This window comes from Mustela putorius, unplaced genomic scaffold, assembly GCF_011764305.1.
Source record: "Mustela putorius furo isolate JIRA1106 unplaced genomic scaffold, ASM1176430v1.1 tig00000095_pilon_pilon_pilon, whole genome shotgun sequence".
Lineage (NCBI taxonomy): Eukaryota > Metazoa > Chordata > Mammalia > Carnivora > Mustelidae > Mustela > Mustela putorius.
The window spans coordinates 18,006,928-18,019,527 of record NW_025421280.1 but is presented as its reverse complement, the minus strand read 5'-3'; the positions used below and the strand labels follow the sequence as shown (position 1 = coordinate 18,019,527).

Here is a 12,600-nt window from a genome sequence, read left to right as displayed (position 1 = left end):
TTCTTTAAAGAAAAGAAGATATGACACAGAGGTGAGGGAAGGCCATGTGTAGATGGAGGAAGAAACTGGAGTGATTTCTCCAAAGCAAGAAAAACTAATGGCTGCTGGTGACCACCAGAGGCCAGGAGAGAGGCTTGGAACAGAATCTCCTTCAGAGCCGCAGAAGGAACCCATCCTGCCAATACCTTGATTTTGAACTTCTGGTCTCCGAATAAATTTCTGTTGTTTTGAGTCACCGAGCATGTGGTAATTTGTTACAGCAGCCACAGGAAGCTCATACAGTACATTGACCCCCTAAGCAGATTAGCAGTGGAAGTGGACCCAAAGCTCGGATTAGTCTAAGACTCCTGAAAAACCCTAAATGAGGCAGCGGGGAGCAGGGCATTTTAAACAAAGTTTGACAGAAAATACAACCAAGGAAAAAGGCAAACTTGCTGTTTAGGAGGATGCTGATGTTTTTGCAAGTGACCTTAAGAAAGCACATTTGCTCAGCAGCCGTAGAGGGAATGTGCAGCCAGGGTGCTGGTCCAATGTCATGTTCACCTTCCCCACAGTAGAGAGTGGAAGGAACTGGGGACCTGGCCACATGTGGTGTGATATGAGGCACTGAGCCTTTGTACTATGTCATTTTTGCTTTCTCTCAACCATGTTGGGAAAATGATTTTAAATTTCTTTAAAAACCCAGATATTTAGGTGAAGTCCTCATTTTATAGCGTTAGCATTTTCCTGTTTCTCTTTTTCATCTCTCTCTCTCTCTCTCTCTCTCTTTAAAAGGCTTATTTATTTTAGAGCAAGAGAGAGAATAAGTGAGCAGGGAGAGGAGCAGAGGGAGAGGGAGAGAGAATCTCAAGCAGACTCCTGGCTGAGCACAGAGCCTTCCAGAGGGACTCTGTCTCAGGACCCTGGGATCATGATCTGAGCCGAAGTGAGGAGTTGGCCGCTCCACTGAGTGAGCCACCTCGGTGCTCCTCCTTTTTTCATCTCTTAGAGGACTAATAATCAATAGGAGTTCGGGATTTTCCATTTTATTAAAATGGCTTGCTAAGCAAAATTGTGAAATGAACACACTGTGATTACCTCACAAGCCAGAGGACATGTTATCTCAAATAACTGATCAAATAGGTGTGTGTCACACAGCCCTCATTTTAACTAGACCATATATTTTTAGTGATTCTACTTCCTTTGTTCACCATGCCCTGGGAAGATCAAAGCCCCCTTTTCCTTAAAAGGCATAATTTCAGAGGAGATTTAGTGTCCAAATGATTGGTGAAATAATCCTCTGACCATTACCATTCCTTTTGCATTTCTGAAGGAGCTCACAGTCCCCTAAGGGGCAGTCTTAGGTTTCTAGGCCATCTGAGGGCATGGGTAGCCTTCTACTACCCCCAAAGAAACCACAGTCAAGAAAATAAATGCTTTAACTAGAAACTGTTTGACTCCTTAACATGTCGAGACAGTGAGTGAGTGAAATGGAATTTTTGCTTCTAATTGTGGAAAGTTTTTATATGATGGCAACATAATTGAGGCCATTGATGGAGGAGGCAAGAACCATGGAGTTTTCAGTGTCATTACTGTATTTACCTCTTTGTGGATTAATTTAAGTGGATTTTGAAGCAACGAGTGAGTCATAATAATTATTGTCAAGCTTGCACAGGAACAATAAAGGGTTCCATTTTCCAGGATTGTGAGGATAAAATCTTTCTCAAAATTACTTTGTGGTCAAGGATTGAATTGGTTATTTTCACTCTCCCAGCCAAAAATGTGGTTTATTATAGTTTATAAGAGTTTGAGCACTTACCTTTGAGATAAGAGTCAGAATCCCACTTGTCTATGGAATCCAGGTAAGTGATCTAAAAGGATAGTCAGGTTAGAGGTAAGACAATACAAGACATCATGTCTCTCCACTGGGTCAGGCACCATTTTGTGGACTCTGTCTCATACAAATTCTGATGAGAATCATGGGGCAATAGGCTGGCAATGGGCAGGCCACTGTGGAAGAGGGATGGGGTACACTGGCCAACAGTGAGTTTTCTTATTACTATACCCAATGCACTTGAACATTTCCAGAATTATTTTGCTCATTCCTTTACTATACCACTTGAGGAGGAGAGTGACCAAATCTGTCTTCATCTCCTCCTCTCCCACCCCCGTGTAGAATAGGGGAATCTTTGGAATAAAGATGCTGTGGTGGGATTGCTATGATGTGGAAGCCCACAGGGAATTCTGGTGAGGGCACTGGAATCCAGGTGAATGGAATTGCTACACAGATGACTCTGTGAAGGCCTTTTGCCATTTGTCCTCTTCTGTAGATGTGCTTAACCTTCCAAACAGCCCTTTAAGATGGGTATTATTATCCTATCTTACAAATCACAGATCAGAAGCTTTGTCATTGATCAGTGGGTGCTTTTAGGAAAGAACCTAACCTCCTGATACCCTGTTTCCACCTGTGACGTATGGAGGACAGCAGTGGAACCTGTCTTGGAGGGCTGTGGTAGGGGTGACAGGAGGCGAGCTAAGCACAGTGCTTGCACCACAGGAAAGACTCAATAAAGGTTTCTGCTCCTCTTCCTCATCATTAACATGCTCACCTTGTCATTTTTACCCTCATCATGCTGGGACTGGGTAATGATCTCCCCTCTTAAAGGCATGTTGCTCTATGTGGCATCATTTTCAAATAGGATCTCCAGTAGTTTGAAAAAAAAAAAAAAAACGTGGATGATCATAAAGTGTCCTTAGTGATCCATTCAACCAGTATGCAAACAGTACAGTACAGGCTTATTTTCCTTCTTTGTCTTTGCCCTTCGTTCTTATCAATGGGCAGAAGGCAAGGGGTTCTCTTTCAGCTACCAAGGGTGAGGAAAGATTTGTTCAGGGGATCACAAGAGTAGAAGAATAGACAGTTGTCTGGAATCTGGTGAACAACCTTTGTTTTCATCCATTCATCCATCCATCCATCCATCCATCCATCCATCCATCCATCTCTTCATGCATCCATCAATGTTTGCAATCTCTGCCACGTACTGGTCAAAGGGGTACAGGAGAAGACCGAGGGAACTGGTTCCTGCCCTCCTGGAGCTCACCATCTGTTGAACAAAAGAAGTAGAGAGATGTAGTTATGTAATTCCAATTTACTTACTTATTTAGTTTTTTAAAAAGAAAACGTTTAAGTCAGAGGTGGAGAGAATTGGAACAGGGACAGTATTGGCTGAGGTCATCGCAGTGAGAGAAGACACATTTTTCCAGTTTTTAATGCTGGGTTCTGACTCAGGAGAAGAGAAGGTGGAAAATAATGCTGAGAAGGCCTCTCTTTGCTTTCTTAAGACCTCTGTGCCCTGCAAGGTTGAAAGTTACAAATGGCAGGGACGGGTGTTTCAAGTAAGGAGTCACGAATGAAGGCTCCCGGGTGGCTGTGGGGGCTTGGGCAGGATAAGGAAGTGCCAATGTATGGAATTCCCAGGAGCTGAACATTGGGGAAGCTACATCTTTCTTCACAGATTTCTGCAAGATGAACCTCACGCTGGTATAGGCCAGCTCTGAGAGATGCTGGCCGGGTTCTCTTTCGCTCTGGTTTGTAACATTTGTCTTCCCTTTCTTTTTCAGACCCAGCAATTGTCAACGGGGTTTATTGGTCGGAATCCCTAAACAAAGTTTTCGTGGATAACTTTGATCGTGACCCATCCCTCATATGGCAGTACTTTGGAAGTGCAAAGGGCTTCTTCAGGCAGTATCCAGGTGAGTATCCCTGCCTTGAGACTTACGATGGAGATTAATGATCTTGTGATGGGTTTTTTTCATGCTCAGGGTTAAATGTCTTTCCCTCCCGTTAAGAGAAAATGAAAGATTAAATTCTAATCAATTAAATCTCTTGTGAGGGTGCAGATAAGCATGGGAACATGGCATCTGCACGCGCATGCGTGTACATGCACAGGAGAGTGCACACGCGCCATGCCCCGCGCACGCGCACACACACAGGCATTTAGGTCTGCATATGGTTTTCACATCTTTCTCAATAGAGCAGTTTATAGAGCTGCCACTAAAAATGAGGCGTTAGAGCGTGAAACGCACCATATTTGATCTTTCTGGACGAGAGTTTGCTTTTATTACTATGAAACTACTACAAATTCCTCTTATCGTCGTCGTCGTTCCTGTGGAAAAGAACAAGTCATCATTGGGCTGAATTAAATTCTAACCCAAGGTGTAGGAAATGGAAAATTTGAACTTGGGTTTCCCCACTCCAGAGCTGACCGCCCTCGGAGGAAGACCTTGTGATGACCCAAGCACCGCTGGGGTCAGCGACTCATCCTTGGGACCACCAGTCGCACCTTCAGATGGGTTTGTCTGTCAGTTTGTCCCTCATACCTTTGGAGCAGGTGTTCCTTCGGAGGCCTCCCCAGGCCTCTGCTTTGCAATAAGAATTTAATTCTAGCTTGGTTTGAATTTTAATTAAGAGAGGAAGTTTTAATTTTGCTCACAAGTTGTGAAAACAGGACTCGAGGCTACAATCGTGCCAGCATCACAGCTGCAGAAATTAACAAGCTCAACCTAAAAGAAGGAAAAGACGTCCTGCATAATCTTGGAGCAATTAAGTGGAGTCTTTTATGTTTTCATTAAGTAAGACTAGGCACCTGATGTCTTCCCACTTTGAGGCACAGAGACCGTCAGCCTCCGCCTCGAGGAGCTGTTTGCCCTGCACACAGCATCTGTCCCCCAAGACTTGCCTGCCAAGTGTCTGCTTTGCCAGATTACTCAACATTTCCCAAGAGCCTTGTTCAGCAGGGCATGCATGGTTCCTCCTGGAGCTCACGGAAATTTAAACGATAAGCATCCTAGTAAAGATAATGTTATAATAAACAGTGGTCTATTAAAGTTTCAGTGTCACCAAATTGCAGTCTGCTTTGATAGCCTCAAGAGAGTAAATTCAATGCTGATGTTGCTGAAAATCAAGTGTGGTAGGGGGCTGACCCATTGAGGAAGCCACAGGGAACTCTTACTATCCTACCATGGGGCGTTTGGATCGAGGAGGAACTGATAAGAAGAAACCACAGATCATCCGTTGTCTCCATTAGCAGGAAGTCCTCAAACTATGGTCATGAGGAAATTTGAAAAAAAAAAAAATGAAAATAAGGAGGTACATTAGTCATCTCAGACTGCCATAATAAAATACCAGAGACTGGATGGTTTAAATAATAGACATTCATCTGTCATAGTTCCGGGGGCTGCTAAGTCTAAGATCAAGGTGCTGGCAGATTTGGTTCTTGGTGAGAGCCCTCTTTCTGGCTTGCAGATGACCACCTTCTCCCCATCTCCCCACATGGTAGAGAGTAGAAGCTCGGGTATTTCTTACTCTTTGTAGGAGGGCTCTAATCCTACCATGGGGGCTCCATCTTCATAACCTCATCTAAACCTAATTATCTCCCAAAAGGCCCCACCTCTTCACACCACCAAACAGGGTAATGTTAGTCTTCAACCTATGAATTTTGGGGTGAGGTGGGGTGGGGTGTGCGTGACAAACTTCTCTCCATAACCAAAAGGAATCCTCATGAAGGTTGTATGTAACAGGGGAGACTAATTTAATTTATATAGAAGGTTTTTATCAGTCAGAACAGTGGACTGAGAAATGCTTCCCATTTTTATGATATTTGTAGCAGAATTTTCACTTTATAAAATTCTTGCATCTTTTCTATGTTAATAAGGACATGAGTCACTGACCTCCTAAGGGGTTTCACTACCCTGATAATGCCTTGTACTCATTCGGGTGCTTGATTCTGAACAGAGAACACACCTCGTATCTCTTGGACATAAAATGATCATTAGAAAAGTGATCCATGGACATTTTTTTAAAAAGATTTTATTCATTTATCAGAGAGAGAAAGGGGGAGAGAGCGAGCACAGGCAGACAGAATGGCAGGCAGAGGCAGAGGGAGAAGCAGGCTTCCCGCTGAGCAAGGAGCCCGATATGGGACTCCATCCCAGGATGCCGGGACCATGACCTGAGCCGAAGGCAGCTGCTCAACCAACCGAGCCACCCAGGCTTGATCCATGGACATTTTTTGCTTGGATTTCTTATTTTCAGGATACTTCTTTCCATGTTTAGAGTGGTATAATATTGTGAATCAATGGTAAGGGTGCATGTCCTTAAACAGAAGGGTTAGTTCTTCATTCTTACATAAGAATGTCCCGAGTTCTTATTTTGTTCCAAACACTATGTGAGGTCCAGAGAAGAAAATGGTGAAACTGAACAGCTAAGATCTCTGCCCTCATGTAGCTCCCGCTCGTGGGGAAATGCATTCCTTCTCATTCCAGCTAGCTCTGGCAAGGAATACATTTATTGGCCCATGTAACTTGAAATCTAGGAAATGTGTTGTTTTGAGACACAGCTGGGTCCCAGTATTCAGCATTGTCATTTGGATTGTGAATATTTCCTTCCCCCTTTCATCTCCACCATTCTCTATTCTGACCATGTTTCACTGGCAGGTGATCTCCTAGTGATGGTGAACATGGCTGTGTGTGTTTGCAGGAATAGTTTTCAATTATGGTCGCAGAGGAAGAGAGAGTATCTGACCCAATGTCTCAGATGAAAGTCCTGGGATTAGTCTGGTCTGGGTCCCATGCCCCCACCTCCTCAAGTGAGGGAGCCTGGGCAGTGGGAAGCTTAGCCGTCTGAAACCATGGAGAATGGTCGGGATTACTATGGCCTTGCCTGGAGGGGATCCTAAAGGAAGGAACAAGGACCACCAGGGAGACAGAGATAGGTGAGCAGGCCATGATGATACAGTGTGTTTCATGCTAAGATTGGGGAAATAGAAGATGCTAGGAGATCATTAAGGAGGACAGTCTCAGCTTCTGGAAGTAGGAAGATGGAGTTCCTGGAAGGGGAATTCTAGTAAACATCAGCCTAGTAGCATACCTGTCATGATGATTTGTCTTTCTGTATAGATTTACCTAGGCCTCCACAAACTCACCGTAGGTTCTAGGGGCATGTGGTAACACCTTCATGTGCTGCCTTTTGGATGATGTTGTGTTCTATGTCTACAATGTCTGATATGGTTACGAGCATGAGAGATGTGCCTGATGAGACTGAAAAACTAAAATGAGAATTTTATTGAACTTGATTTAATTTAAATCTAAAATTAAATTACCACATGTGGCTTGTAGCTATCCCATTGAACAGTGTAACTTATGGGAAGAGGCTACTGTGGGTCTGATACCCAGTTTCTGAGGTACTGGTCTACCTTTCAGTACCTATGTTACTGAAAGGTCTCACCAGAGAGAAAACTTCGAGGAAGCTCTTCTGAACACCGGCAACCACCACAGCAACAAAATACTAGTAAAGGGCCTGTGAGCTCTACAGGATTGGTTACTCAGTCCTTATCAAAGCTCTGTTTATTTGCGTGTCATCCTTGGGAGTCTTTGCTGGTGCTGACAGTATTAATGTCATATTAATACTTGTGCTGATAATAGTTGATAGTGGCCCCCATTTATTAAGCCCTGTGCTGGGTGCTTAGACAAGCATTGTCTGGTTTAATCCTCACGATGATCCTGTGAGCTAGAGTTATTATAATCTGCATTTTACCAATGAAGAAACAGACCAAGAGGTTAACTGACTGACCAAGTCATACCAGCGGGATGGGAGGGAGTTGGTGATGGTGTTAATATTTTCACCACTTCTTCCATGCTTTGTTCTCATGGCAGTTCTTACTCTATAAAATAGGAACTCTTCCCTGTAATCCTGAGCCATCAGGCTTTCAATCCCATGTCCTTTGCTAGAATATCTGCCCCAGGAGAGTGTTATATGGCTATCACTCTGTTACCATCTTCAAGCCCACACATTCGTATGTATTTGTTGAATGAATGAATCACTCAGTAGATCAAAGTTTACCAGATCTATTGACCTGTCACTGGTAGCAGCAGCCCAGCCTTCGCAGATATGGGAGAGCCACTGCTCCTCTGGGAAGCTGATCACTGGCTACTGTCTGGTGGGACTCAGTGACCAAGGGGGGAACTGGCGTAAACACAGTATAGAGCTATGGTTCCTTTCTTTTCTCTACTGCTCCCTTTTCTCCATGTCTTCTCAAGCCAATGGCTGCATCATGCCTTTTATTTTGAGATTCATGCCCCAGCCAACTTGGTGGCATCCCAAAAAGGCATATTGTCAAATCTAGAAATTATATAGCTCATGCAGGTGCTTCCTGATTAAGTATTGATTTCCTGGTTCTGAAAGATTTGGGATGAGCCAACTATTATTTCTCTGGGATTTGAAGTTACTTGGACACATTCAAAATATCTGTGTTTACAAAAAATTATATACTGGAAAGTTGATAGACCCTAGGGGAGATAGTACCACCTGGGACAGGGTTTCCTGAAGTCTGTCTCCTGAAACATTTTGTTATGAGATTGGAAAAGGAAGGGCTCAGTGGCCACTTAGCTTGTTCAATGCTGCCTCTGTGGAGCCAGTTGCAGAGATTCAAGGTGACGTCAACAGATTAAAGGCCCTTAGGTATCTTCCCATGCAGGGCATAGAAACCAGCTTGTTTATTCATGTAACTCACGCTAACACCCAGAGAACTTCTCATGGGACCACTTCATGGAAATGCCTATATAAGGAAAAGCACGGTGGGTGGGGACTTGGGAAACAAGTCCTAGTCACAACTGGGAATCTCAGGAAAATCTTTTGAACTCTGAGAGCCTAGAATCCCTGCTGTGTGTTGAAGATTTTGACCCAAGAGTCAGGTTTGGGCAAGATGGCCTTTCAGGGCCCATCCAGTCCTGACTTCAGTCAAGGTGTTTGACCTTTGCCACCTTAGGCAGCTATGCCTAAAAATGTCTCAAGGTGCTGTCTTCATCCCCACTCAATGTATACCTCAAATCCTCACCAGGAAGGGCCTGGGTCTCATGGTTCCTGCAGCCACCCAGTCTCCTTTCCTCTGGCATAGACATTCTCTATGCACAGCCATACCAGAATTACTCTAGTTCCTTGAACTTGATATGATCTCTCAACCTCAGGACCTTTGCACATGTCATTCTCTATGCCTGGGGTATTCTTATTCACCCTGTGGCCACCATTTATTTTTGTTTTATAAGCACTACCTATCTGCAGTAGGTTGAGAAGTGTCTCCCCCCAAATTTATGTCCACCTGGAGCCTCAGAATATGACCTAACTTGGAAATAGGGGTGGTACGTTGGGATGAGATCACAGTGAATTAGGGTGGGCCCTCAATACAGTATGAATGATGTCCTTATAAGAGGAGAGGAGAGACACAGAAGGAAGACAGAGACTGAGGTGAGGCAGCTACAAGTCAAGAAGCACCAAGGTTGCTAGGAACCAGCAGAAGCTGAGAAGAAGTGAGGAAGTGTTCTTCTCTAGAGCTTTAGAGGGAGTGTGGCCCTGCCAAGACCTGGATTTTAGACTTCTTTTCTCCAGAACTATGAAAGAGTTCTTTCCTGGTAAGCCACCCAATATGTAGGACTTTTGTTATATCGGCTCTAGAAAACTGATACACCTTCCTTCTGCTCTCATTTGAAAGAAGATCCTTCTTCCCGTTAGAGATTGGGATCACCTTTTGCATCCTACCGTAGCCTCAGGCACTTCTCCTTTGTGACATCTCTGGTGCATGTGATTTCTCTTCATATGCCAGCTGGCCTGCTTGGCATCAGGCCTCCTGAGGGCAGGCAGGGGCCAGGCCTGTGTTTCTCAGTCCATCGCCTGGCAGAGTACTGGAGTTTGATGAACATTGTGATGACTAGGCGAAAGGCTCTGGGGTTGTCCCATCTGCTCCACTTTCCTCTGGAATTGTATCCTTTCCCAGTTTTCCCAACAGACAAATTTCCCGTCGGCTTTTCAAAAAGTGCCAAGTACAGCAGTGCCTGGGAGGAGTTGCAAGCCCAGTTGCAGGGGAATGATCGCAGTCCAGAAGAAGAGTGTTGAATGTCATTAATCCCTTCCCTCCAGGCCCTAGGCTAGATGCTGGGGCTATAAGAAAGGATTGTACCTTTCCTTCTTTTTCTTTTTTTTTTTTTTAAGGTTTTATGTATTTATTAGCAGAAAGAGAGAAATCACAAGTAGGCAGAAAGGCAGGCAGAGAGAGAGGGGGACGCAGGCTCCCTGCTGAGCAGAGACCACCCCCCTCCAATGCCGTGCTTAATCCCAGGACCCTGAGACCACGACCTGAGCCAAAGGCAGAGGCTTAACCCACTGAGCCACCCAGGTGCCCCAGAACTGCACCTTTGCTTGTCCCAATGCAGCATACAGGGATGGGGCTGTGATGGGGAGGAAGGATGGCCCAGTGGGGAGGGGTGGAGGATCGGGTACAGTCCTGGTCTAAGAACACTTACCACAATTCAAGAAACAAACATCCACTGAAGGTTTACCATGGGTCAACACATTAAAAAAGAATTCTCTTTATTGGGGTTCAAACCAGTGCTTTGTGAAATTGGAACATTACCTAGCCTCACCATGGGTATAATTTTATTATGTGTTGCTACCCTAACTATACTTGGCTTTTATACAAAGCAGTGTATTTGTTATTTTTAAATAAACTGTATTCTTGTCCCTTAGTGTACAAAATCATGTCAGATTTATTTTGTCTTCATTGCCGAATGACTTTCAATTCTCTTACTTCTGGTTTCTGATTTGCTATAGGAAACTCTGTAAATTAGGCCCATTTGTAGGTGAGGCTTGTAGGTACAAGGAGAACAGAATAAAATAATTCTCTGTGTAGCAAACTGCCATCTCATAGTTTTCTGAATACTAATTTGGGGGTGACATCTCAAGCACATATTATTTCGACATGGTCCAAAAGTTGGTCATCAGTAATTGGATGGAAGACTCCCAGTGTTACCATCTGAGTCAGGATTTCCTCCTGTGAAAATCATTTTTCTGTTTTTCTTTTCTTCACTCTAAAGTCTGTATTTCAGATCCTCCATCCCTGGCAGCACAGACGGTTGAAAACAATGATTCGCTATCTTATTTTCCAGGCAGCAGCCCCTTTTCTTTTTAAATGAAATTTTATTCTTAACAGCCGGGTTGTAAATAGAGAATGTCAACCTTGGACCTATCCTGACCAATCTGCAAACCACAAGATGAAGGATATGGGATCCCATCTTACACAAGGGGAAAACTCCCCAGGATTCAAAGCCTGAAATTCAAGCTTCTGCAGCATAATTAGGGTCATTTTTTTCTCCGTCTCAGTCTGGAAAGCCAGGCCAGTATTCCTGATTATAAATACAGAAGCGAGGGGAGAACAGACCTACGTAAATTCTGGGATGGAAATGTAGCGAGGCTTTCTACTCACCATGCGGCACACATTGCTTTGTCCAGACACAGGGACGTGGCCTGATTCTACCCAGAAGTCTATGAATGATACTACCAGGTCTAGCAATTTACTGGACAGTGAGAAAGACCACTGGCCAAGGAAGGGGCTGGAGTCACGTCCTTTGTTGACAGACAGCACGTTACTGAAGATGTGCCCATTCTCCATCAGGTTTTGGAGCAAATGGGCTAAGGCCATGTTTGCAATACTGTTCCGCCTGAAAACACCTTCCCAGAGCTGGCGATGGAGTATGTGATGAGCTCTAACGCTGGTCGTTGCTTGTGATTTTTCACCCTGTCTGTTCAATCAGCAAAGCAGAGCAGCCTTGAAATGCTATGAATAAATATTTGAAGTTTCTGGGTTTCTCATAACTCCATTTTTCTTCTAGGGATTAAATGGGAACCAGATGAGAATGGAGTCATTGCCTTTGACTGCAGGAACCGAAAATGGTAGGGAATGGTCACTCCTCTTAGTTAACATTTTAAAGAGAGAGCTCATGGAGAGGTTTATTTTTACGTCATTTACACTTCATTTTCCCCTGACCTAGGTACATCCAGGCGGCGACTTCTCCGAAAGATGTGGTCATTTTAGTGGACGTCAGTGGCAGCATGAAAGGCCTCCGTCTCACTATTGCAAAGCAGACCGTCTCATCTATTCTGGATACACTGGGAGATGATGACTTTTTCAACATAATTGCTGTGAGTGCAGCTGTTTTGTGCTTTTTATGTACTCTGGGTTCATCCACTCTTTTAGCAGAAACCGGTTCCCATTCTTACTGCTTTTGTACGCACAGCATTGGATGTCCCACCCAAGATGAGGGCCGGTTAGTCCCGTGGGGGTTCACTGAATCAGGAAGTTCGAATGGCTTTCAGAGCCTAGGAGAGCAGTGGAGCACCATTTCCTCTCTGTACCTGGCACTCAGGCACTGTCGTCTGGAAGAGTAGCACCAGATTTGGTTTTCCTTGGGGGCCAACCTTTTTGGAACCTTGGGGAATTAGACCTTGCAAGATGGTCCTTAAACGGCTAGTGGAAATTAACTTTAAGCTAGATGAGTCCGATGACAATGATAGTAATAATAATCACGAGGCTGAAGCAAGTAAACTGAGTTGTTTAAGGCTCCCCAAACACTTGATCTCAGCTTTGGAAACAGAAGAGTCATTTATTAAGCACCTACTGAACGCTATTTGCATTTCTTTGTTCCTCACAGCAGCTCTCAGAGGCAGGAGGTGGTTTTTGGCATTTTCTCAGATGCAGCTGCTGGGGTTGAGAGGGTCAGTGTCTTGCCTGAAGT

At 44.3% G+C, this 12,600-nt stretch overlaps 1 protein-coding gene across 2 annotated transcripts in view; it reads left to right on the top strand.

Annotated features, from left to right (window-relative positions):
- The window catches only part of CACNA2D3 (calcium voltage-gated channel auxiliary subunit alpha2delta 3), an 851,905-nt gene that overhangs the window by 378,435 nt on the left and 460,870 nt on the right, over window positions 1-12,600 (top strand). For both annotated transcript variants that reach the window (XM_045078786.1, XM_045078785.1), the window contains exons 6-8: window positions 3,601-3,732; window positions 11,698-11,758; window positions 11,857-12,007. In XM_045078786.1, the coding sequence (XP_044934721.1) occupies window positions 3,601-3,732; window positions 11,698-11,758; window positions 11,857-12,007 (344 nt within the window). The remainder of the gene's footprint in view (window positions 1-3,600; window positions 3,733-11,697; window positions 11,759-11,856; window positions 12,008-12,600) is intronic.